Here is a 23,769-nt window from a genome sequence, read left to right as displayed (position 1 = left end):
ACTTAACGACCCGCGGAAAACTTGGCCTCTTCCAAGGGTTCGCTTTCCCCTCCAGCAATAACTGCCTAGCCCCCTGCCCACGGCTATAAATAACTAAAATTCACTCCAGGCTGAAATAATTGTAAAATAGCCACAAAGAGATTAGGTGCAGCCTCTGAGTTAGTAAAACGCCTATTTTATTTTCGCGTGGTTCCTCTATAAACAAAGCCGCGGAAACGCTGCGAGAAAAAACGATTGCTTTAGTTTGATCTGAACAGGGAAATCCGGCTTCGATATTTTCTTAAACACGGAAAACGCCGCAAAATCGAAAATAAATTTCCCCCTGGAGGCAGCTTGGTGTCCTTTGGGGGAAAGGGAGAGAGAGTAGCGCTTTCTCGCTATCGTGCGTAAATGATGCAGGGCGAGTAACAGAGAGGAGCAGCAGGATTTTGGCTATCCCGGCACTGCGCTACCGATACAGGCACGAACAAGAACATCCCGCATTAAAAAAAAATACAAATATATTAATATATATATACATATGTAAGAAGCAAGAAAAAATGGGGAAAAAAAGAAAAAAAGTGGGTTAAAACAGGAAACCGAGACCTCTCCCAATAAGTTGCCGATCCCTCTTCACACCTGGTGCAAGGACAGCCACCGGCCCGGCCCGGGAAACTTCGGCCACAGTTACTTGTGCCCCCCTCCCCAGCCGGGCGGAGCAGGGCGCGCCCTGCACGGGCGCGGAGAGGCCACGGCCGTCCTCGCTCACCTCGATTTTCCTCTGGCTACCTAGCCCGCCGCCGCGCCGCCTCCGCCGACTTTTGTCCTTCCTCCTGCCCCCTGCCCCCTCCGCGGACGGGGGCTGCCACCGCCGCCGCTGCGCCCGTGCCCGCGGAGAGCCGCGGAGCCGCCCGCCCTGGCCCGGCCCGGCCCCGCGGCGGCGGGGAGCGCTCGGCGGAGCCTGTGTGACGTCAGGGCCCGGGGAGGCGGGCGGGGCGGGGCGGGGGCGCGGGAGGGCCGGGGAAGGAGGGAGCCAGCGGCGGCTCCGCGGCCCCGCAGCCAGCGCAGGAGCCCGGCGCGGCCCCGCCGCCCCCGCCAGCCACAGGCACCAGCAGCGAGAGAGCGGGGCGGGCAGCGCAACCGGCCCCGGTGAGTGCGGGAGGCTCGGGGGGTATCGGCGGGACGGGCGCGGGGCTACGAACCCGGCAGGTCCAGGCTTTGCGCACCCTGGGACGAGCAGCGGGACCGCGGGCCGGCTGGGCAGGGTCTTGCGGGCTCGGGTTGCTGATGTCCTGCCGGGCGGCTGCGGCCCGTCCCGCAGCGCTGTCGGTGAGGGAAGTAGCGCTGCCCCCGCGCCGTTTGCCCGCCGTGCTGGTCCCACTTCCCCGGCGGGGCGGGCGCCGAGGAACCGGCCGCGCAGGCAGCGCCTTCCTGCCGCGGAGACGCGGACCGGGTGGGGGGCGGCAGCGGCGCCAGCACGGGCTCGGGCTGCCCGAAAGCGATGCGGGCGGGTCTGCCGAGCCGGCTGCGGCGTCTCCCACCGGCGTCGCCAGCGAGAGAACGGCGGGGCACGGCTGCCCCGCGGGCACCGCGGAGGGGTAGGCCCCGCACGGAACCCCCCTTTCGTTTGAGAGCCAGCGGCCGTGGGCCTCTGGCGGAAAGCCTCCCGCCAAAATCACGGACCACAGCGTTTCGGGCGGTGAGATCTTTGCCAGGCGACTCAAGTTTTTTGGGGATTTGTGGCAAGCACATTTGTCTCTCTCTCAGGATTTTTTACTGAGGTGCACAGAGAGAAATGTGCTTGCCACAGGGATTGGGATTGTGTTTTGTTTTTTTTTTTTTTTTCTCGAAAGAACAGTGATAGATACCTATAAAGATAGATATATATAGATACCTATAAAGAAAAAAATATAATCCCGTGTGACTCCGCTTTCCTGTCCGCGCCCTGCAGTTGCTCCGAGCAGGTTGCTGCTTGAGAGGGCCCGGCCGTGGAGAAAGGCAAGGTCGCACGGCTGGTGCGTTTGCTGTGGCTGTGGGCGCGCAGAGGTGCAGAGGTATTTAAATCTGAGTACTCGGAGAAAGGGAAGTGCAAAGCAAGTGGAGTTGCTTTCGTTTGTGTCGCCGGGCTGGAGACAATAGGAAAACGCTCCACTTGGCCCCGTGCTGCGATGTGCCTTGCAATGAAAATTAAGAGGATACGGAGAGGAGAAAGGGAAGGAGCAATACGGGTGAGGAAAGAATAATAACAATCCATTCGAGAAAGGCACTTTTCTCCGAGGAGACCGGCATTTCAGTAGAGAGGAAAAACTTCCCCTCGGTGTCGGGGCGTGTGCGTGGGGGGAGCTGTGTGTCTCCACTCGTGAGATAAATCAGCCACAGAGGTAGGCCGCGGGGGAGGGCATTTGTCACGCAGGACTAATCTTGACGGAGAACGATCCCGAAATAAGGACGATCGGCGAAGAATTAAGGTTCTCTTAATCGCCTTCCCGATTAATTTAGGCACTGCTTTTGTGCTAGGCCCGGCTGCTGGAGGGAGCGGAGTTCCTCCCTGGCGTCGTTCATCTGGGAATATAAATCGCCATGTCACGACATGACCACGAGGAATCCCGATAACCGTACCTTCCCGTTTTCTTTTCCCTTTTTTCCTTTTTTTTTTTTTTTTTTTTCCCTATTTTATTTTTTTTTTATTTATCCTCTTTCCTCCCCTTTTTCCACGGCCTTATCCTGCTTGCCCGGTGGAGGGTGGAAGGGCCGGAGCCTCGGGGCTCTTCTCAGTGGGTACTGTGTCTGGTGCTGCTCATCCCAAACATGCCTCGGCTCCAGGCTGCCGGATTTCTAAGCACCAGCTAATAATGCGCCCGGTCCAGACATTAAACAAGAAGCGAAGAAGAAGAAGAAAGATTACCGAAATGATGGTGACATGCAAATTTCCCTCGAAATTATCATAAGTAAACATCTGAAGCCTGGACTAATAAAATCCCATCTGTGTTACTTCATATCGAGTTAGTAGAGAGCTGTGATAATGAATTTTGTAATATCTCACGAACAGACATCTCAATCAGGCACTAATCCTGTGATTTTACTGCCCGACCTCTCAGATAGAGGGAGGCGGCGGTGGTGGCCGGGGAGCGCGGAGGCGCAGCCGCTGCCGCGCAACTTCCGCCGCGGTGGGGGAGCGGCTGCTGGTACCTACTGTCCTACGGCACCCCTGCCACCGGGATCAGCCTGTCCCGCGGCTGAGCACGGCGACGAGATTAGGGGACTCTCCTACGCGTGCCCAAATAACTAGAGGTGCGGGGAGGCCGGAAGGTTCGGCGAGCTGGGAAACGGCCACGGGTGCTTGCTCCTGTCCTGTGGTGTGGCTTTAGTAGGACCTGAGGCTGAGGCAAGGAGAGGGGACACTGAGCGTATCACTGGAGAAATGTGCGCGATCCAGCCCGCCCATCGTTGCGACGTAGCTCCCGGGGCGGCTGTGTTTCGGGTTTTTGCATGTATTTTTCAATCCCAAAGTAATTGTTTTAAAACAATTCATCTTTTGCAGATAACGGGTAATGGAGTCCAACTGCCGCAAACTTGTCTCCGCCTGTGTTCAGCTAGGTAAGAGACACCACCGCCCGCCGGGCCGGAGGCACAGCGGCCCCGCAGCCGTGCGGAGAGGTGCGCGGGTGTGCAGCCAGGCGGGGAAGCGGCGCCACCTCCGCGAAGGGCTGCGCAGCGTCAGGCGCTGACCACCCACCCCCCCCAGTTACCTCTCCTTTGCACCCCCCCACCGTGTCCCCGTCCGCAGGCGTGCAACCCTGCCGCCGTCGAGTGTCTTTATTCCGAAGGCGGACATCTAAAGGGGGAGATGAGCGAGGGGCGCTGGAGGGCCGCACGGAGCCCGCCGGCAGCACGGTGTCCGGGCGGCCGCCCCCAGCGCCAGTGACGCGCGGCGGCCCCTCCGCGCCACTCCGCGGGCGCGCTGCGGGGCGGCGGCAGCAGCGGCAGCGCCGAGTCGGGCCCGCCTGCGCGGCGCCGGGGCGCCCTCTGCTGTCCGCCGGCGGCGCGCTGGGCGCCGCTTGCGCCTGGAGGTGCGCGGCCGCGGGGGAGGGAAGAGAAAGGGGAAAGGGGGTGCGCGCACCCCCGCGGCTGCGGCCGCGCACCGGCTACCGCCGCCAGCGCGTGTTCCCCAAAAAAGCATCGCTGTCAGCGCGCCGTTTAGACACCCGAAGCGTCGCTCTCGTATTTATTTTTATTTTCTATTTTTTGACACCACCCCCTCGCCCGTAAACAAGCTGCCAGCCCTCTCCTGCCCCCAGAGGTAGGCACCCCCACAGCGCCCCGTCTGCAGTAGAGCGAGCTCCTGTCTCTCTTCCCATGCCCTTTTCAGGGGGTCTGACAGGCGAGCCCGAGGGGTGGTAAAGAAAAACAGCAATGCAAACATATTACAAAGAAGAAAACAAGCGCTCTGTATTTCGAGAGACTGTTTAATCTAAGATAAACGTAATTTTGTTTAAATAAAATACATTAACCTGAATTAATAATACAGGAAACTAGAGTGAATTAATAATGCACGTATTCCTGGTCTCGTGGTTAAACACTTCCTTGTAAGAATAATGTATTAACCCTGTTTGGCCAAACAGCTCGCTATTTCTCAAATAACATCCAATGATTTCAGGACAGACCACGTCCCCTTCCCGAGTCCACCCGCCCCCGGGGACTTCAAACAGGATTTGCTAGCTGGACATCAAAACCCCTATAAGAAGGAACGCATAGGCTAAAGGAAGGTTAGCGAGCAAAATCCGGGGTAATTCCAAACGCCAAAGTATTATGAACCGATAATTTTTAATCCCGGAAACATACACGATATTAAATTGTGCACAAATAGGCTTTACCAGAGGCTGGCACTTTTTCCCTCGGCCAGTAATAAGTGTTAAATAATGTGGAAAGGAAGGGTGACATTGCTTTATATATGGTTTGCAAATAATAAAGGCATTTTTACCCTCCCCTGCCTTTTCTTCCTGATGAACAGGTGGTCTTAATCAAAGCCCTTAGCACGATCTAATGGGAAAGTGGGGACCTTTCTGATATAATAAATTTATGAGCCCTTCCAAGTCAGCTTTATTCGACTAAGTATTTATAAAAGTAATATCCACATATGCTCCCTGACACGGTAACTTTAACTTCCTCTGCCGAGAAACAAATGGTTATTTTCTTAAACATCAATTATGAACCTGGATTATTGTAGTACATGCAAAATTTCCTGCCTTGTTACCGTACCAGCCGGTCTGTTTTTTACTCGCCGGGCTGCAAGGGAAATTGCTATCTAAACACCTTTAATGCCATTAATTAAAACATACGTCCGAGCCGAAGAAGCAGCGCGGTGTTGCCTGACCATTAAAACGCTCCCATTTACGGGGAAGGGAAGGGCGACGACCTCGGATACGGATATATCTGTGCAGATATGGGAATATATTCCTGCAGATATGGGGATGAACCCTGTGTGCTGCCTCAGTCCCTGCCTCTGTGCGACGGATAATGGCAAGTCTTGAGACGCCCTGAGCTGGTCGGGCGACTTGCTGTAAACCGTAGAAATCACGGGTGTTTTCTCTTGATACCGGAGGGGTTTGTCGGGTCTTGGCTTTGATTTGCTTAAACCCGCGCGGTACTCGTTGATTTTTGTTTTGCCTGACCGTAAGGACGTCATGCTTTTGGGATTTAGTTTGTAAAAAGTCTGATCCTTGGGGCTGGCTGCGGGGAGGCGGGGAAGGAAACAGAGGTGATTGGGGACCCCTCTTTGTCACATTTCAGCTTTGGAAATTACGAGGGCGGTGAGGTAATTTCGCTAGATAGGCACCGTCGGTGGCCATGAGGAGAACCACTAGAACCACTGGCAGTAATAGCAAAACATGCGCCTCTTTTGTCAAATCGATGGTTCTGCGAAAGGAGGAAACGAAATTCAGTAGGAGACCCTCCAAAACTACACGGCATGCTGGGTTCCCGCAGGGAATGGGGTGCAGAGGGGGCGGGCTGTTCCAGAAGAAACGAGTCTGTGGCCATGCCGAGGAAAGGAAAATGGGAAAGTGTGAAAATATTATTGCAGCCTAGAGTGTCAAACGCAGCCCGGCGGGTGTCAGATTTCTTCATAGAGACAGAAAAATTGCTGCTGGGTGACCAGTCCCACAAAATTAGGAAAACTTCAGCGCATGCTTCGGCAGACCCACGGCACTTGTAAATGGTTGTCGGTGGTGGGTTTGTTTGAGTAATTTTTTATGCAGAGCGAAAGGATGCTTAAGGTATTTGTGTGTACGTGTATATATATATAATCTATAGGATTTGTTAGGTCTGCGAATTCTACTTAAGGAATCTTTTCCTGTAATCGATAATCTGGGTATTACTGAAACAGCAGCTTCCAGCATAAAATGTTGAAATTACATTCCGTTTTATATCGTCATTCAGCACTCCAAATTGATTGTTTAAACACTATAGCCAAAAAAAAAAAAAAAAGGAAAATTGGTCTCAATATTCCGTAACTGAACATTCTCTTCAAAAACAAAAACTTAAAAACCTAACGCTGATTCAGCTTTCCATTCAGACCGGCTGAAGACACTGCAGCGTGCAAAGCAAAGGTCGCCGGTGCCTTTTTTGAGCCCCGGGACGAAGTGGGCGCGCAGGCCCTGCCCCCGCGGGAGGGAGCGAGCGCGGGGGATCTGAGGCGGAGCCGAAGCATCTCTGCCGCCGCTGGGCCGCCTGGCAGAGCCGAGCGGCACCCTCCCCTTCACAAAGCGTGGCCAAATTTGTCCCCGGAATTGTGTGGCCCGAGCCGTGGAGCCGGGACGTTCCCTGTCCAGGGTGCAAGCACTTCGCTGGTGCGCTGCCCCTGCGCGGTGCCTCGGAAGGTGCGCGCCCCGTCCCGCACCCCCCACCAAGCGCAAATTAGAAGTTATTTATTGCGCTTCGCTTATAGAATTTTCCCCCTCCGCTATTGGCGTCTGAGAATAATGTATGCAGCAGTTGTTAGCCTCACTCCAGGGAAAACTAAATGTATAACGAAAGCTTTTTCGTGAGTAGGAATATACTAACGGAACAATCTGATGTCTTCTTAATCCTATGTAAAAAGCTCTGTAGTCTTCCTAATATTGACTGAATGGGTAATTAATGGCTCTTCATCGAGGAGAATACCCGGTAATCCGAGATAGGCGAAAGACAACAAGCCAAAGGTAAAAGACAACAGGACTAGTTGGAGGCTCTACATAAGAACCAATTTATCCATTTAGGGGAGTATTACGCCTAGAAACAAAGATCTCGTGAGGCGATAAAGGAAAAGTGGGAAAATAAATACCCGCAGTAGGTCTGGCCACCCTCTGGCATCTGCAGCCGAGCCACTCAGCTCCCGGCCCTGATCTCGGGCCTCCCGATTGCCGCACCGGGGCGGGCACCGGGCGTCCCAAATAAACTCAAATAACAGCGTGGAGAAAGTAAAAAAAAAAAAAAAAGAAAAAAAAAAAAAAGAAAAAAAAAAAAAAAAAAGACGCACACACACAAAAACCCCAACCAATCCAACCAATCAACCAACCTAACAAGCAGGGGAAAAAACACACGAAAACTCCCATGAAATTAAAAAGGTGATGCGGAAAGGGGAGCATCCCTGATTCCTCATTTTTCGTAGGCAGCGGACGTTCCCCCAGTCCATCGGGGCGCGTCCCCGATGGGCCCTGCAGCTCAGGGCGAAAAGGAAAGAGAGCAATTCCCAAAATAGTTTTGTTTTTTTCTTAGTGATGGCAGCCACACGCAGCAGGCGCGGATAGTCGGTACGCGACTGAGCTGGCAGGGGCGGCTTCGTGGCCAGGACCGAACCCGAGAGGTGATGGGAACTTCCACCAGAAAAAAAAAAATTAAAAAAAAAAATTTAAAACACTTGACATTTTAATTGAAACCTTTACCGCTAATATATTACCTGGGTGACTACAATTAGGTTGTTTTTCGGTTGGCTGACAGCTTTTAAAATATGATTTCACTTGGGAAATAAAAGCTTCATCTCAGATTATAGGTGGGTATTTTTGGATTTACGTGATTTATGGTCACCATGACAACTAATGCTGTGTGGTAGCTCCCCTCCTGCCTGGGATGGGGGAGTTTTAATCAAAGGCACGTAAGGAAATGCCGACAGCCTCTCCCTTTGGGCTGCCGGGGCCCGGGCTAGTGTTGTGCACTCCGTTTCAGGGCGCGGGGACGTCTGGAGGGTCTATCACGCCTGTGGCTGTGGGACACGGGGCTGGAGCTAGGGAAAATGCGATAGGGCGGTGCGGTGGCCGGGCCCTCCTCCTCCTCTCCCCGCTCTCTGGGGGAACGCGCCGGGAACGGCCTGCCCCGTCAAATGTCCCGAGACAGCGAGGCTGCGGCTAGCGGGCACCGGAGCTCGCCCTGCAAGGGCATAAAGCGCGTGACAAGCACTCTGCGCCCCGCACGCGGGAGGGACTTTTCGCTTCGAGTCGCGGCAAAAGAAGCCAGCATTGCCCCAAAGCGACTGAAAATAAATTAATGCCAAAAAAAAAAAAAAAAAAAAAAAAAAAAAAAAAAAAAAAGAAGATGATGGGTGTCTTTCAAGACAGGGATGCATCGCCCCGTCTGAAAAAAAAAAAAAAAAAAAAAAAAAAAAAAAAAAAAAAGGAAAGGAGGAGATACCTCCATATCACCGCTCCCTCTGGCTCCCCCACCTCAGAGCTTTGTACACTTGTTTTCACCTCGACGTGGGGCTGAAGAGGGGCAGAGCCCTCTCCCAAGTGCCCCTCGCTGACAGGCCGAGGCTGCGCCTGCTTGGCCAGGGCTGGGGCAGCCCTCTGCCCGCGATTTTGGCATGGTCCCGCCATGGCGAAAGGCCGGGGGGACGGTTCTAGGTGTGGGACCACAGAGGTAGCGAGAGGTTAAGAAGAAACTGGGATATGACTGGTAAACAAATTGTGCAGAATGGAGCTGGATTCATATTGACTTAGTTATAGGTCATCTGCTGCCGGTGCAAAGGGAGGAAATATTTACTTTACACATATACGTTATGATCTTGGGGGAATTAGAGGAAATTCAATAAGAAAACTGCTAGAATCATTTTAAACCCCCTATTTAAAAGACTTAAGCAAATTAGAGTCTTATCAGATTAAAATCCACTACAAATGTAAGAGCATTGTCTCCATCGAAACGCTGTGGGGTCTGAGGAAAGAGATTCTTTGCCAAATCTCAGGGATAAAAACACGTCATTTAAACACCAGATAATGAGCAGAATGTAAATTAATTTAACCTTCTTTACTAACAGGCTGCGAAAGTAATATGTATAATTTAGCGATAACTAAGATTGCGATGGATAATACGTACCTCGAACGAGAATCAGCGATTAAGGAAGACCCTTGAGGGAAGTGGGGGTGGGGTGTGGCGGACGGGATGGGAATGGGACACAGAAAAGTTTGGGCTCTGGGATGTAGAGGAGTAGGGCCACATCAAGGGGAAGCTTTCGGTACTTTTGAATACTAGTGACCAGCCACATAAAATTGAGACGCAAACCTGCGTTTCCCGTTCCTGGGCTACTTCGGAATCCCCATCCCCAAGACGGCCACTGCTCCTCTGGGCCAGTGTCGGCTTTGCGGTCTAGGGCTCGGGGACGGATTCCTCGGCCCCAGGAAGACATGACCAGCATGGTAGGGTAACCTGTCCCCGCCTTAGACGCGCGTGAAAAAGCCCCGCACCTCCTTCCTGCGAGACACGGGTCCACAGCAGGCTCATTCCGCCGCCATAAGCAGTCCCACGAGTGGGGATTGCGGTACAGTGTAGCCTGTCCCTCTACTGCCGCTGCCCGGGCGAGGGGTCAAATCCTGTCCCTAAACCTCGGAGAGGGGTTTGAGAAGTTTGTGTGCGGGCGCCGGCCCGGTGTGGGACTTGGCCAAATTCTGTGAACGGCTTGCGTGGGCTCGGGTTCGTGGGCTGCTCCGAGCGCCCCGGGGACGTGGGATGGTCCCTCCGGGTCCACGCCGAGAGGGAGGAATGGTCCCGCAGATTACTGTGCAAGTAAGTGGTAAAACCGGAGTGGAAAAGCCTCCTTGGGGGCTAGGTTTTGGGAACCTTGTTGCAGGGAAGGGGCGGGAATGGCGGAAGCAAGGGAAGAATTTTTCCCCCGTGTACTCCGCCTTTAGTGCGCGCAGAGGAAGGGCAGAATGCCGGCGAGCGCGGGGACTAGAAGAGTTCGGGGGCCTCTGTGCGCGGTGCGAAGCTTTCCGTAGCTGTGTCGCAGAGGGAAGGTTGTTGTCGTTTGTGTTTAATTGTCGCTGTTAACGGCACAAGGTCTGCCGTCTAACCGGCTGCGCCCCCGTCCCGCTTATTTTCCACCCCCTCCATTAGGAGGGAATCGGGCTTTCCTCCATCCTACTACAGCAGTAGTGGCAGCGCCGAGCTCCCCGGCAGTGCCTCTGGCAGTGCCGAGCTCCCCGCTCGTCGCCCCCGTAGGTCCGGGAGTCCGGCCAGGTGCGGAGCGGACGCGCTGGGAACCGCTCCGACGGGGTGCCCCGTGAGCCGGCGGAGGAGCCCGGGCTCTCCGGAGGCGGGTACCCCCGGCGGGGCGCACCGGGCGGAGGTTTTTTGTGGGGGGCGGGTGTGCCCACCGGGAGAGCGCGGGGGGCGGTGCGGGGCGCGCAGGGCGGGGCGGGGCGCGGGCGGGGCGGGGCGGGCGGTGAAGGGGCGGGGAGGGGGCGGGGCGGGGTGGGGCGGGTGACGTGAAGCGCGGGGAAGGCCGCCGCCGGTTTAAGATGTCAGGCCAAGAGGGAAGCGGCTGAGCTGATGCGGTGCGGGGCCGGCCGCGGCGCGGGTCCATGCGCGGACAGCGGAGAGGAGCGCCCCGCGGAGCGCCGCCGCGCCTCGCCGCCCCCGCCCCGCGGAGCCCCGCGGCGGGCCGGGGGCCGCCGGCCGGGGAGCTGCCGTGTCGCCGTGACGGCTCTTACAGGACAGGACTCGCCCGCTCTCCTGTCGCCGCCGCCTCGTCCCCCCGGGCGGCGGGGACTTCGAGGCTCGCCGTGCCTCCCGGGCTCTAGTCGAACGTCGCTCGCCCCGGAGCGGCTCCCCGGCCGGCAGCCCTGACCCCCGGAGCCGCGGGGCTGCTCCGCTTGCGCGGAGGGGGCGCTGCGCGGACCCTCCTACACGTACCGACACCTACAGACACACGCACACCTTCTCCTATCGACCCCCCAGGCGCGCACGTAGACTTTGGCGTCCTTTTGCCGATGAACTGCATGAAGGACCCGTTAAGCCTGGAGCGCCTGGGAGCCGGGAATAAGCTGTGCTCCTCCTCACCTTCCTCCTCCTCCTCCTCTTCATCATCCTGCCATCACCACCAGCCCGCGCTGGCCATGGCGACGGCGCTGGCGCCGGGGCAGGCGCGTTCCTCCCTGGAGTCTGCCAAGCACCGGCTGGAGGTGCACACCATCTCCGACACCTCCAGCCCCGAGGCCGCAGGTAAGAGGGGGTGAGAGGCAGGGACCCCAGCCCGACGGGCGCCCCGCAGCCCTGTCCTGCTCCGGCCCGGCTGGCAGCCCGCGGACCGCGATGCGCCGCCGCCCCTCTGCCCGGGAGCGTTCCGCACCCGAGCCGAGATGCGTTTCGTGGTTTTTCGCGTGCGGTGTCGGTGTGTCGGCGTAGAGGAAGATAACGATATACGTAAGGATAGGCGAGTAGCATGTATACTAATAGGCGAGTTACATGAAAACAGATCGGCAAATAAGGTGGGATTTCATGGGGAGTAATCCCGATACAGACGGAAAAATAGGGGTAAATACGGACAAAGAATATTGTTACAAGCAGACGAATAACACGGGGGTAGGTAAGCAAATAAAACTAATTACGTGTATGCAGACGGGAGAATAATATGGATGCACATAGGCAGAAAGCTTGCATACGGAGAGGCGGCTGCGTCCCGCTGCCCCGGCGGTGGCTGCTCCACCGGGAGGAGCCGCCCGTGGGTGCCCGCGGGGCGCGGAGGAGCCGCAGCGGCGGGAGGCCGGCGCGGGTTAATCATTACAGCATCGAGTCGCATTCGGGGCAGTCTGCGGGATCCAGCAGCGCTGGGGACACGCTTTTCTCCAGCCGCTGGTGAGGAGGCTGAGGAGGCTGAGGCGCCCTCGTTTTCCGCCTTGTTTTTTTTTTGTTTCCCCCACTTACAGAGAAAGATAAGAGCCAACAGAGCAAGAATGAGGATGCGGGGCCCGAGGATCCCTCCAAGAAGAAGAGGCAGCGACGGCAGCGGACTCACTTCACCAGCCAGCAGTTGCAGGAGCTGGAGGCCACCTTCCAGCGGAATCGCTACCCGGACATGTCCACCCGGGAGGAGATCGCCGTCTGGACCAACCTCACCGAGGCCAGGGTTAGGGTAAGTCCTGACACGGCACTCTGGCTCGGAGCAGCGGGGATCAGGGTGGGCTGGGAAAGGGAAGGAGGGCTGAAATGTTTGCAGCTGCTTTCGATTTCGGCTTGTATGTAAACTCCAGAGCCTTTGCACAAAAGCAGGGCAGAGCAGGACATTTCTGTCAAAGTGAGACAGATTGGGATCTTTCTCTGTGTCTCTGAAATATGGTTTGCTGCACGTTTCGCCCTCACCGTGCAAAGCGTCCCTCTCCTTTTGATCGAAACGCTAATAAAAACATTAGCCAAGAAAGCAACTTGGAACAGGCTGCAACCTGCGCTGTCTAATGAGAAAAAGATGTAAAATACACAAGAGCTTTTGCTTCACTCCGAGGCACTCCCAACGTGCCCTTCCTTGCATTTTCTATTTCTTTGGGTTTCACAATTCGACGAGCGTCTCTCTCCACCCTCTACCCCACTCTGAGATTTATGGGACCATCGCGGCGCTGCAGAGATACCGCGGCCGGATCCTGCTCTCCTGCAAACACTGCGCTGGGGGGAAAAAAGAAAAACTACAAACGCCAACACACACACACAAAATGAAGCCTATAAACGGGCCGAACCTTCAGATTTTCGGAAATCCCACATAAATCCTCTCCCCGAGGTCGCTTGAGGAAAGGGAGACAGTGAGAACCGGGGGCGGCAGCGAGCAAGGCCGGCTCTCAGCCCCGGGCGGGCGGTGTCGGCGCCGGGGCAGCCACGCGGAGGGAGCGGGGCCCGGTCGAGCCCGGTGTCTTCCCGGAGCACGGAGCGCTGTCGGTTGCGGAGCGGCTTCCGAGGACGTTTTTGTATCGGTCCGCGCGGTGCCTCCAGACGAGCCCGTCCCAGTGGTGCCCGGGCGGCCGCCGCCCAGCTTGACCAGGGTGGGGGTTACCACAAACACCCCGGGGTGGTTTCAATACACACGGTAAGGCGGCTGCTGGCGGCTGCCCGACGGGTCAGACACCCAGATGTGGATTGGGAAAGGGCACGCTTTTCCCATTGTCTGCGCGGGGAGGGTCCCTTAGATCTCATTTAGCACGTTGTTAAATGGTGATATTTTTCTTCCTTCTTTTTTTCTTTTTTCTTTTTTTTTTTTTTCCTATCTCCCCCCCCCCCCCCCCCCCCCCCCCCAAAGAGCAGTCAAACGTGTTTGTTTAGAAAGTGGTTTTCGGTTCTGGAAGCTTTCACGCTAGAGGAACTTGTAGTTTTAACAAACTGAAGCAAGGATTTATTAGTTGCTGGCTTCCCCCGCCTTTCCCGTACCACCGCCTTAAATATTCCGCGGGTTTCCAGGCGTTTTACTCTCACTTTTGCACTTTTGTATTTTTCCTGGATGGTTTCAGTATAGAAAAAGCCAAGAGAGAAGGGTGGGGGGGGAGAAACCCAAGAAAGAAATAAAGGGGTAGGGGGCAGGAGAAAGGGGAGAGAATAAGAAGGAAGCTTTGGCCTCTGTAGCGCGAATTAGAGCATCACAAATTATGTGGGGGGGGTGTGGAGAGGAGGGCTGGGAGGGGGAGTGGGGGGGCCGTGGTGAGGGTGGAATGATGGGCCATGAATCTGCCTTGCTAAACCCGAGCATACAGCATCCGAGCGGCCCCGAGGATGCTCGGCTGTCCTGGCAGCACACCCCAGCCCAGCCCAGCGCAGGGTTCCACAGAGGACGAGGTGAACCTATACATGGAGATATACTCATATATATATATATATATATATATATATATATATTAGTACAAATTTTTATATATAACTTCTATATAGACAGGCTCGGCTGTTGCCCTGAGAACCTGCAAAGGGGTGCGGTGGTGGTGGTGGCTCCTGACTAACGCACATCTCCCTCCCTCCCTCTCCCCCCGTTTCCAAAGGTTTGGTTCAAGAACCGCAGAGCCAAATGGAGAAAGAGAGAAAGGAACCAGCAAGCCGAGCTTTGCAAAAACGGCTTCGGTCCGCAGTTTAACGGCCTCATGCAGCCCTACGATGACATGTACCCCGGCTACTCGTACAACAACTGGGCAGCCAAGGGCCTGACCTCCGCTTCCCTCTCCACCAAAAGCTTTCCTTTTTTCAACTCCATGAATGTCAACCCTCTGTCTTCTCAGAGCATGTTCTCCCCTCCAAACTCCATATCCTCCATGAGTATGTCTTCAAGCATGGTACCTTCTGCAGTCACTGGGGTGCCCGGCTCCAGCCTCAACAGCCTGAATAACTTGAACAACTTGAGCAATCCCTCCCTGAATTCTGCAGTGCCAACGCCAGCCTGTCCTTATGCTCCTCCAACACCTCCGTATGTTTATAGGGACACATGTAACTCGAGCTTGGCGAGTCTGAGACTTAAAGCCAAGCAGCACTCCAGTTTTGGCTATGCCAGTGTGCAAAACCCCGCTTCCAACCTGAGCGCTTGCCAGTACGCGGTGGACAGACCCGTGTGAAACATCCAAGTAGGAAACTGCGTGGGAATCCCTCCCCATTTCCCGTAGAGACTGAGAATTTCACTAGAAAGTAATGGGCACTAGAGAAAAAGAGTAAGGAGGAAAAATCAGAGGCAGAGAGGAAGACAGAGAGAAAGAGAGAGAGAGGAAGAAAAAAAAAAGAGGAAACCACTGAAATAAGATAGTTCCTTTGTTTTCAAAGGACCTCCTACAGATTCAAAGATCTTTCTTTCACTAAGAGTATTTCAACAGTTACAAGGACATATATATATATATATATATGGACAAATGTTTGACTGGATATGATATGACATTTTAATGTTACTATAAGCTTGTTATTTTTTAAGTTTAGCATTGTTAACATAAAAATGACTGAAAGGATGTATATATATCGAAATGTCAAATTAATTTTATAAAAGCAGTTGTTAGTAATATCACAACAGTGTTTTTAAAAGGTTAGGCTTTAAAATAAAGCATGTTACACAGAAGCGATTAGGATTTTTTCGCTTGCGAGCAAGGGAATGTATATACTAAATGCGACACTGTATGTTTCTAACATATAATTATTAAAAAAAATTGTGTGAATATCAGTTTTAGAATAGTACCTCTGGTGGATGCAATGATGTTTCTGATATTGCAATGTAAAACATGCCCTGTGTATAACATTTCGTACAATATTATTGTTTTACTTTTCAGCAAACATGAAAAAAATGTGTTTTATTTCATGGGAGTAAAATATACAGCATACAGTTCTGTCTGGATTTTTTATTTACTGAGCCAACCTGCGCAGTAGCGACTAGTCTGCAATGATTGACTGAGAGTTGACACTGGATCTCGTTCTCTGGCAACCCGGGGTAGTTCTTTTGCAATGCAAATAAATGCTGGCGCTTTTTTTTTTCCACATTTAAAAAAATATCCCTCGCTCTAAAGTTGCATACTAGAGAAACATGGGACGTGTACCCCTTGGGTCCCTTTATTTCCCCGCACAAACCCGAGAAAATGGATTATTTGACATCGCTGGACTCGAGAATTACCTGCCTCAAAGCTGCTGTATCTCGAGCATAAATTTGTCCTGCTGTGAAAGAAGCTTTTATTACATTAAAGAAAAGGGAGTGGGAAAAAAAAAATTTAAAGCCAGCTTGCAAACAAACTGCTCCCGTTCAAAATAATCTGTCCCCTTTGCCGCCCCCTGCGCTCACCTTCTCTGCCTTCCGCGGGGAGATCCTTCATGTAATATTACATTTCTATTTCCAAATCCCCCTTTCAGACATGAAGAGAAACAAAGAGCAGCCCAAATAACCGCAACCCCGTGGAGCGCGGGGGGTGAGAGGTTAGCCCGAGTTTCCTGCGACTTCGTGCTGCAACACGTCGTTGAAGGGAAAGGTCGTGCTCTCGTGTGTTTTGTTTTAAATAATATTGACCCATTCATTCTCAACCTGCTTGTTCGTGAAATTATACAGGATTATAACTTTGCCATCGCCAGACAATTGAAACAAATCAAGATGAATTGCTGCTCGGCCCTCCCATCGGCTCACACCCCGGGCGGGCGAGGAGGGGCTGCCGAGAGGGTGGGCAGCCGAAGGATCCGGAGGGAATATTGAGACACGAAGAAATTCCGCAGGCGCGTAAACTGGCGAGGGGCGCAGGGGACGGCAGGGAGGAACCTCTACGCGGTGAGAGCGAGCTTAATCCTTGAGCGGCCTTTGCGCGCTCGTTGCGCGCCTTTGTGAGGTCGGGAGGAGCGGCCGAGGTAGCCCGGGGGTGGGCGGACACGGCGGAGGGGGTTCCTTCCCCCCCAACAATTAGACGGGAAGAGGAGCAGAGAAGAGAGGGAGAGGGGAGAGGTCAGCGCCCTGAGCTTTCCCACGACGAAAATGCTTCCCCCACACGAAATCAGGGTACTCTCCCGTGGATCCATTTACAGCGTGGGCAAACCCCAGTCTCCACTTTTTCCCCCTCATTTTAAAATTTTCTTTTAACACCCCTTATTTTTATTTTCTTTCTCCCCTTTTTTCCTTCCTCGTCACATTTTTATTAGATTCTTTCTTGTCTCTCTTACTTTGTTGCAAGGTTGGGGGGTTTAAAATTATTTTAATATTTTATGCAACTTTCTATTTTCCTCTGTGTGTTCTTGCCAGGGGGTCGGTAGAGAGAAAGAATCTCGGTGCTTGGGACGGGGGGGAGGCGGGAGGCCCCCCTGCTTGTCCGGCCTCGCCGCCTCCCCGACCCAACGCCGCTCCCCTTGGTTTTTCCGCACCGTGTCAACACCTCACCCGGGTGAGTGCCAGGGGCTGCCAAAAATGTTCCCTTCCTCCTCCTTCTCTTCCTCTTCCTCACTGGGCTGCGAGCGAAAGGTCTGAGGGTGACGGCGGCGAAGGGCTGGCAGCCCGGGAGCCCCCCTCGGGGATCAGGGGAGCCGGAGAAACGAGAGAGCTTTTCTGCCCAAACCCTCTCGGCGGGACGGGCTCGGAAACCAGCGAGCGGATCGCTGCGGGAATCGGCACGGTATTTTACACGCTTTTTTTCGGCTCTCGTTTCTTCTCGGTGGCTTTGGTTATTTATAGTCCTCTTTTATAAATATAAATATATATACATATAAAATATCGGTATATATACATGTAGAATCTGTGTGCGCGTGGAGAAATATTAGATATATAATACATAGTATACGCACATACATTCAGAAGAATAATACATACCGATTCCGGAAAAAAAAAAAAAAAAAAAAAAAATTGGATCAGAGTTTTTTGCTCTACTGTGTAATGGCTCAAACGATGAAAAATCAACGTGACCGCTCAGAGAGGACATAAATCACTCCGAGAGTAGTCTGAATTTCTTTCTCCCCCTAGCTGAAGCCTTGAGGGTCATCATTTTTCTGCGCCACTTGACCAAAGATATAATGTTTTGATTAGGTCGTAAATCAAAATCTTGGGTCGTAGTGGGGTTTCTTTTCTTTCATTTTTTTTCCGGGGGCTTTCCTTCTCCTTATCGGCGGTGGCAGTGTGAACCTGGAACAATGGAGGCCGCCAAGTGGGGGAGAAAAAGCTACAACGAAATGGGGAATTTGCAAAATACCTATTTGCAGAAGCTGGGGGGAGAGTGGTTAGACAAGGGGCTCACATCCCCTCGCACCCCCCTCGCCCCTCGGAAAGGCCGATTCAGGCCGCCTGCTGCGCAACCCCCCGCGCCGGGCGTGCGAGCGGGCAGCGCCGTCTGCCTCCTAATCCACATCCCAATCCACATCCCAATCCACAGTCCCGCTGGCCCTCGCAGCCCCCACCACCCCCCGATCGGAGCTGCGGCCGCGGAGCGGAGCCGGGAGTGCACCCCCTCCAGCCGGGGCCGGGGGGTCCCCGGGCTCCCTCTCCCCGCGCTGGCGCCCCGGGGCCGTGTCCCGGCCCGGCTCCGTTCTTTTGTTTTCGGACGGTGCCTTCCCGCACTTTGAACCCCGGCGGCGTGCCCGAGTCCCTGGCCGTCATATCGGAGTGCCTTGCCCCACAAAGGTCAAAATGACGCGCAGATATGGATTTTTTTGGTTATTGTCTGTACTTCCCGTTGTCCTCTCCTTGCTTTGTTTTTCGTATGTGCGCGCTCATCCGCGTGTACTTTCCCAAACCAGCGAGATACCGATCTTTACATACCTGTACAGTTGTTTCTACCTATAAAATAAAAGAACTTTTTTTTTTTTTTCCCCTTAGATATTCATTAGCATTTTTGGAGGGAAATAAATTCCTTTGGAAAATAGCTGACATCTGAGCCCGGGAAAGAGTTTGTTGTTGGGGTTTTTTCCTTCAATAAAGCCGCGTTTCAGGGGCATTTTTTTCTTTCAGTAATGCTCCGTTGTGGAGCGGGGGCGACGGCGTTTGCAGGTTTTCAGCTCGCCTTCCCCCGCCGCCGCGGACGGGGTTGCGGGGGGGTGTGCGAGTCGCGTGGCGGGGGGTCCCACATGCCGGCTTAAGACAAGGAGGGAGGACAGGGGACCGGCTCACGGCACTGGCGCTAACATGCTTTTTCGGGACATATAATTTACCTTGCTAAATGTCTGCTTTGGTACGCGTATTACATATGTAGGTCTGGATATTAGGCACCCGAGAGAGCGTAACAGTCAATAATCCAGAAACTTGGAAGGATTTACACCTTCGGAGCCCCATACAATGCCGGACTAATTGATTGCTAAATCTGAAGTTTTTTAAATGCGAACCCCTTTTGGAATTAATTTCTCCGGCCTCCTACATCTACTTCTAAGCTAGGAAGAGAGGACAAATTAAATAAACTCTAACGTGCAAATTTTAAGCGGTAAGGGAATATTTTTTGTTGCTTGGGATGGTGTTGGGTTTTTTTTTTTTTGTTTTGTTTTTTTTTTTTTTTTTCGTGTGTGTGTTTTGCTTTGTTGGGGGTTTTTAATGAGAAAAAAAAAACCAAAAAAAACCAAAAAAAAAAAAACAAAGACATTTGAAGACGCTCTTCGGGACCTCGACCCCACTTGTGCCAGGCAAATCCGCGGGACTGGAGCGGGCAGAACAGAGTCGGCGCTCCGCGCCTCTGCGCAGGGAACCAGCCCTCTGGCGGTGCTCGACGAACGTCCCTCTGGTCGATCTGTGATTTCGGGGACGAGGGTGGCTTGTTTGGTCGCTTTCTCCCTTGCGGCTGTGACCACCCCCGGCCCGCCCCGAAGTGCAGGGGGCAGCGGGGGTCGCTCTCCCCGCTGCGGAGCCAGGCGGGGCAGGGCAAACGCTGCCGCAGCCACAGAGGGATCCGAGCCGAGCCTGCCTTCTCGGAGGGCGGGCTGTGACGGCGCGGGGGGGGCCACCGGCCTGACCCCGGCCCCGCGACCTCGCAGGGCCGCCACCAGCCCGTGCCCCACAGCTCTGGCGGCGCAGCCCAGCGGTGGCAGCGTGCGAGCGGGGCCTCACGGTCTGCAGCCCCACGGGAGGGACGCAGCATGACCAAGGTGGGGACAGGTCCCGCGGCACCGCTTCGGCAAGAGCCTGGGCCGGACCCCATGCGGGCAGGGGGCGGCTTGGCAGCCCCTGCGCGGCCGCGACTCTACAGCGGCATATCCCTGGGAGTTTTTGGGCGAGAGGCGCATTTTGCGGGGCTAGAGGGGACGGCTATCCGCGCCGGGAGCGGGGTATGGACGCGGCTGATGGCCAACCCAATACTAGGAGAAAAGAGGAGGAAAAAAAAAAAAAAAGAAACCACAAACTGCCCAGTAGCCCACCCAGGAGCAGGAGGCCGCGAGTGCCTCACTCCGGCAGTGACGAAGACCTGAGCACCCTTTGGAGTCAGCCGCCTGCCCGGGCGGCGCGGCACGGCGCTGAGGAGGGAGCTGTGTGAGCCCTGTGTGCGTCTGCAAGTGTGCAAAGAGTGTGCAAAAGTGTGGGAGAGACCCGGCCCTGGCCCATTGTGGCACCCCACCAAGCCGGGATGCAGCGGGGAAGCATCTCAGGTTCACTCCCGCGCACACACGCACACATACACGTGTAATACACACACGTGTATCTATTGCGCACACGTGCATATTTTACACACCTACACACAGACACATATGCGCACACACACAGAGTGCTGTGCGGGCTGTGCTCTGTAGCCGCCGCCCGCAAATAAGAGGGATGCTCCAGAGGCTTTGGCAGGGACTGGCCACGCACAGACTGCAACGGTGAAACCCACGCCTGATCGGAATGGCGGGGCGTGATCGCCTTTAAGTCTCTCCTGCCGTTTGACTTTTTTTGAGGTTTCCCCCCGCAAATCAATGGGCTGAGGGGCCGTGGCGGCGCCGGGCGTGGAGCGAGGCCGATGGCCGCAGCCCCTTCCCCGGCCGCGGGCTTGCGCCCACCGCTAAGCCCGGCCCACGTTGAACATTAACCGGCTGGAGCGGCCCCGCAGTGTAACAGGCTATGTATAAAAATGAATCATCTCCCAGGTTGTAGTAAAACGTCCTGTAAAGTCCACCTATAAATCCTGGTATGCACTTAGTGCTCTCGGCTTCACGTCTTACCGTTGCTACGCAGTATTTGCCATTCCCTCCTCTCCCCCCTTTTCTCTCCCCCTAAATCCCGCTGGCTGTCTGCGGTCCTAACTCTGGGTCCGCATGCCCTGGGATGAAGTCTCACCTCCCCGTGAGGAGAGTGAAGACCCACAGGGAACCACCAAGGGTCGCAACCGTCAGGGCACTGGGGCCGCCTCGTTCCCTCCAAACTACAGCGAGGAGAAAAAGAAGCTGGACAGGCCCGTCCCTTAACCCTCCAGCGCGGCAGGAGCCCCCATCCCCCGGAGCCAGCCTAGGTGGGGCGGCTCGCAGCTGTCCCTGCTGCTCCCGCCCTTCGAGAGGTCTGTGTCTCTGTGCCTGTGATAAGAAGAGCTGCTCATACATTGCAGCAAGGCTCTATAAAACTCAACAAGGCTCCCCTGCAAATTCGTTACGTATTTTTCTCGGGATTAAAGGGAAAAGAGGAAGACTACCTAATCTGATTGAAGCACAGAACTGCATAGCCTCGGTGGGCAGAGGCGGGCAAGGATCAATGGGCGTGTAGCCATCAAGGCAGCCCACAGCTCAAATCCGCAACTGGGATTTATGCAATTGGAAAGAAACCCGAGGAGCAAGCCCCCTGGCCTGCTGGGCGTGTATGTGAAGTGGCAGCGCTCGGGAAAACACAAGGGTGGAGCCGAGCTCATTGCTTGATGTGTATATTTAGTGTGGTGGTAGTCCCACTGCCTCACGGGGGACTACTTCCATGCTGGAAGTTATTCACATGCCTGAGTGATTTGCTGGATTGTGGCCATATGTAAAGCAATAAATATAAGTGGCTACTTCTGTGCAAGTAAGAGATCCAGAGGTCTCACAAGTAATTTTCCAGCAGATCCAGACCTCATAGTTCTAAGATAAAAGTGAAGAGAACTGCTTTGTTTCATTCAATTAAAAAAAACAACCCCACCAACAATTAAGGTCACTGGGACAATAAAAGCATAAAGGATTATAAAGCCTTTCCTTTATGTAAAACCTTGATGAGCACTGCCAAGGCTGCATTATCTGGAGAGGAGCAGGAAACTACAAGCTGGTGCTGATGCAGTTTTCAACCTTCCGAACCACAAACTCTTCCATCTGCTTTGGTGGATGCAGAATTAAGGAATGAAGGAATTTCTTGCCAGGCTGGGGGACGACATGTCGGTGTGAGTGGGTGCCAGCCTGTTTGGTGCTCCTTTGAAGTCAGCAGAGTCTGAGCTGGCAGTGCTTAGTGCAAGGGCAGTTCCCAAGCAAGCAGAAACTCTCCCTATGAGGTTTGGGGTGGTTGAATTCCCATGATTTCTCCAGGGAAGGTTATGCGTGCTTCCCACTCTTCAGCTGGGATGGGAAGAGCAGTGGAAACTGAGGTGGCTTTTCTGCCCTCTTTCTTCAATACGCAGAGCCAAAGTCTCTGGCATTTCTCATTTTTTTTTTTTTTTTTTTTTTCATGCAAAGCAAAACAGAATTTGAGTAAAATAATAGCATCCAGCTTTTGGCAATGCTTCCTATAAATTCATGGCTTTAGCCTGGACTCTCTCATGGCCAGACTGTAAATTTTCACATTCTAACTCCCTGTGACAAATCTCTAGCCCCAGTCATTGTTATTTCCTTCAGCTTTCACATCCTTCTGGCAAAAACCTCCAACTCTGGCATTCTTTTCCCAAAACAGAAATTCCTACCATAAGACCCATCACCCTGAGAACATTTTTAATAAACATGTTTGGAAAATGAAAATAAGATACATAAAATATACGAATGCAAGAAACATCAAATGAAAACTTGGAAAGGGCTTCAGTAGTATTACAAATAGGAAATAGCTTGCTAGAGATAAAAATACTCCATGTGTTTTGTTAACACCAACAGGCAGTTGGGCTTTATTCTCATGGTTTATTTGGAAGTTAAGGGACACCTTTGTCCTACTTGATGTACTTGTAACTGCTGGCTGAGCCAGGAGGTCAGAGACTTTAGCTTGTAATCAGTGGGTGACCGGCAACATCCTTGACAAATAATGTTGGCGTGACAGGATCGGGGTGACAGCCATTCTCACATGTCAACAGCTATAGCTCAGTAAGTAAAGGACTTGGGAAGAGATGTTTCATAGCACAGGTCATTTTTTTAGTCCTGGACCATGCACCTGAGATGCTGTTTAAAACTTCACCCCCTGATGCAGAGCAGAAACGTTGGCTCCTACTGACAGGGGTGGTTTTATTTTATTTTGGTTTGGGTTTTTTTTTTTCACAACAAAAAGGGATATTAATTACCTCTAAGAGTGGTCTCATTGCTCATTAAGTGACAGTTGTAGGTTCTCAGGAACTTAGGGGGTGTTTCCTTTGAATTATCTAGGGCACAGGACATGTTGCATTTTTCTGTCTTCTGAACAGAAAGGCTTCTGAAACTGGAGCACAGCTCTAACAATTCTTTCCAGGACAATGGAGTACTTAATTCTTGTGATGGCCAGGCACTGCTATTTGAGACCACTCAAATTCCCTCTGGTAGAGCTGGCAGCTCTGGGGACATAAATAACACAGCTTGGGGACCCAAGCAAGCATTATTTACATAGATATATTACGGACCTACACTGATCAGTGTAGTGTTCTCCTCCTTGTGCTGGAAGGAGCAAAAGCTGTGACATGCTTGTCTATCTGATGGGTCAGGTATGCATATACATAAATCCCATTGGCTTACGATGGCATTTGAACAGGATGAGAACAACTCGACTCATACTGGAAGACAGCAGGAATGGAGCATGTGCCCACAGAACATGCTGAATCAGGACCAGGCTCCAAGGCTGGAAAGGAAGGACTGGGAACAGGTTCCCTTTTTTTGACCTTAGACAGGCTCATTTAATCTTGCATAGCTGGGCAAGGAAAATAACTGGAGGTTCTACAGTGCCTAGAAAAAAAAAAAAAAATTCCCAACCAGAAAATACTTCATCTCTGGCCAGCGAAATCAATCAGCTGTTTGGAA

The 23,769-nt window shown here is 53.3% G+C and overlaps 1 protein-coding gene across 2 annotated transcripts; it reads left to right on the top strand.

The window, feature by feature from the left end:
- Window positions 1-1,037: 1,037 nt before the first annotated feature.
- PITX2 (paired like homeodomain 2) lies at window positions 1,038-15,547 on the top strand. Of its 2 annotated transcripts, XM_053976712.1 has the most exons (4): window positions 1,038-1,128; window positions 3,521-3,576; window positions 12,153-12,358; window positions 14,235-15,547. In XM_053976712.1, the coding sequence occupies exons 2-4, from the start codon at window positions 3,531-3,533 to the stop codon at window positions 14,796-14,798; spliced, it is 816 nt and encodes a 271-aa protein (XP_053832687.1). In that variant the 5' UTR covers window positions 1,038-1,128; window positions 3,521-3,530; the 3' UTR covers window positions 14,799-15,547. The 2 variants fall into 2 exon arrangements, with proteins under 2 accessions (XP_053832687.1, XP_053832688.1); XM_053976713.1 differs by lacking the exons at window positions 1,038-1,128; window positions 3,521-3,576 and adding an exon at window positions 11,043-11,448.
- The last annotated feature ends 8,222 nt before the right edge of the window (window positions 15,548-23,769 follow it).

This window comes from Vidua macroura, chromosome 4 (genome assembly GCF_024509145.1).
Source record: "Vidua macroura isolate BioBank_ID:100142 chromosome 4, ASM2450914v1, whole genome shotgun sequence".
In the NCBI taxonomy this organism is placed as follows: Eukaryota; Metazoa; Chordata; class Aves; order Passeriformes; family Viduidae; genus Vidua; species Vidua macroura.
The sequence above is the reverse complement of the archived record's forward strand: the minus strand, read 5'-3'. Positions and strand labels throughout refer to the sequence as shown.

Coding starts and splice junctions, on each gene's coding strand:
- PITX2 (XM_053976713.1), top strand. CDS start 11,217: ATGAACTGCATGAAGGACCCGTTAAGCCTGGAGCGCCTGGGAGCCGGG. Junction 11,449..12,152: donor CTCCAGCCCCGAGGCCGCAG/GTAAGAGGGGGT, acceptor CCCCACTTACAG/AGAAAGATAAGAGCCAACAG. Junction 12,359..14,234: donor TCACCGAGGCCAGGGTTAGG/GTAAGTCCTGAC, acceptor CCGTTTCCAAAG/GTTTGGTTCAAGAACCGCAG.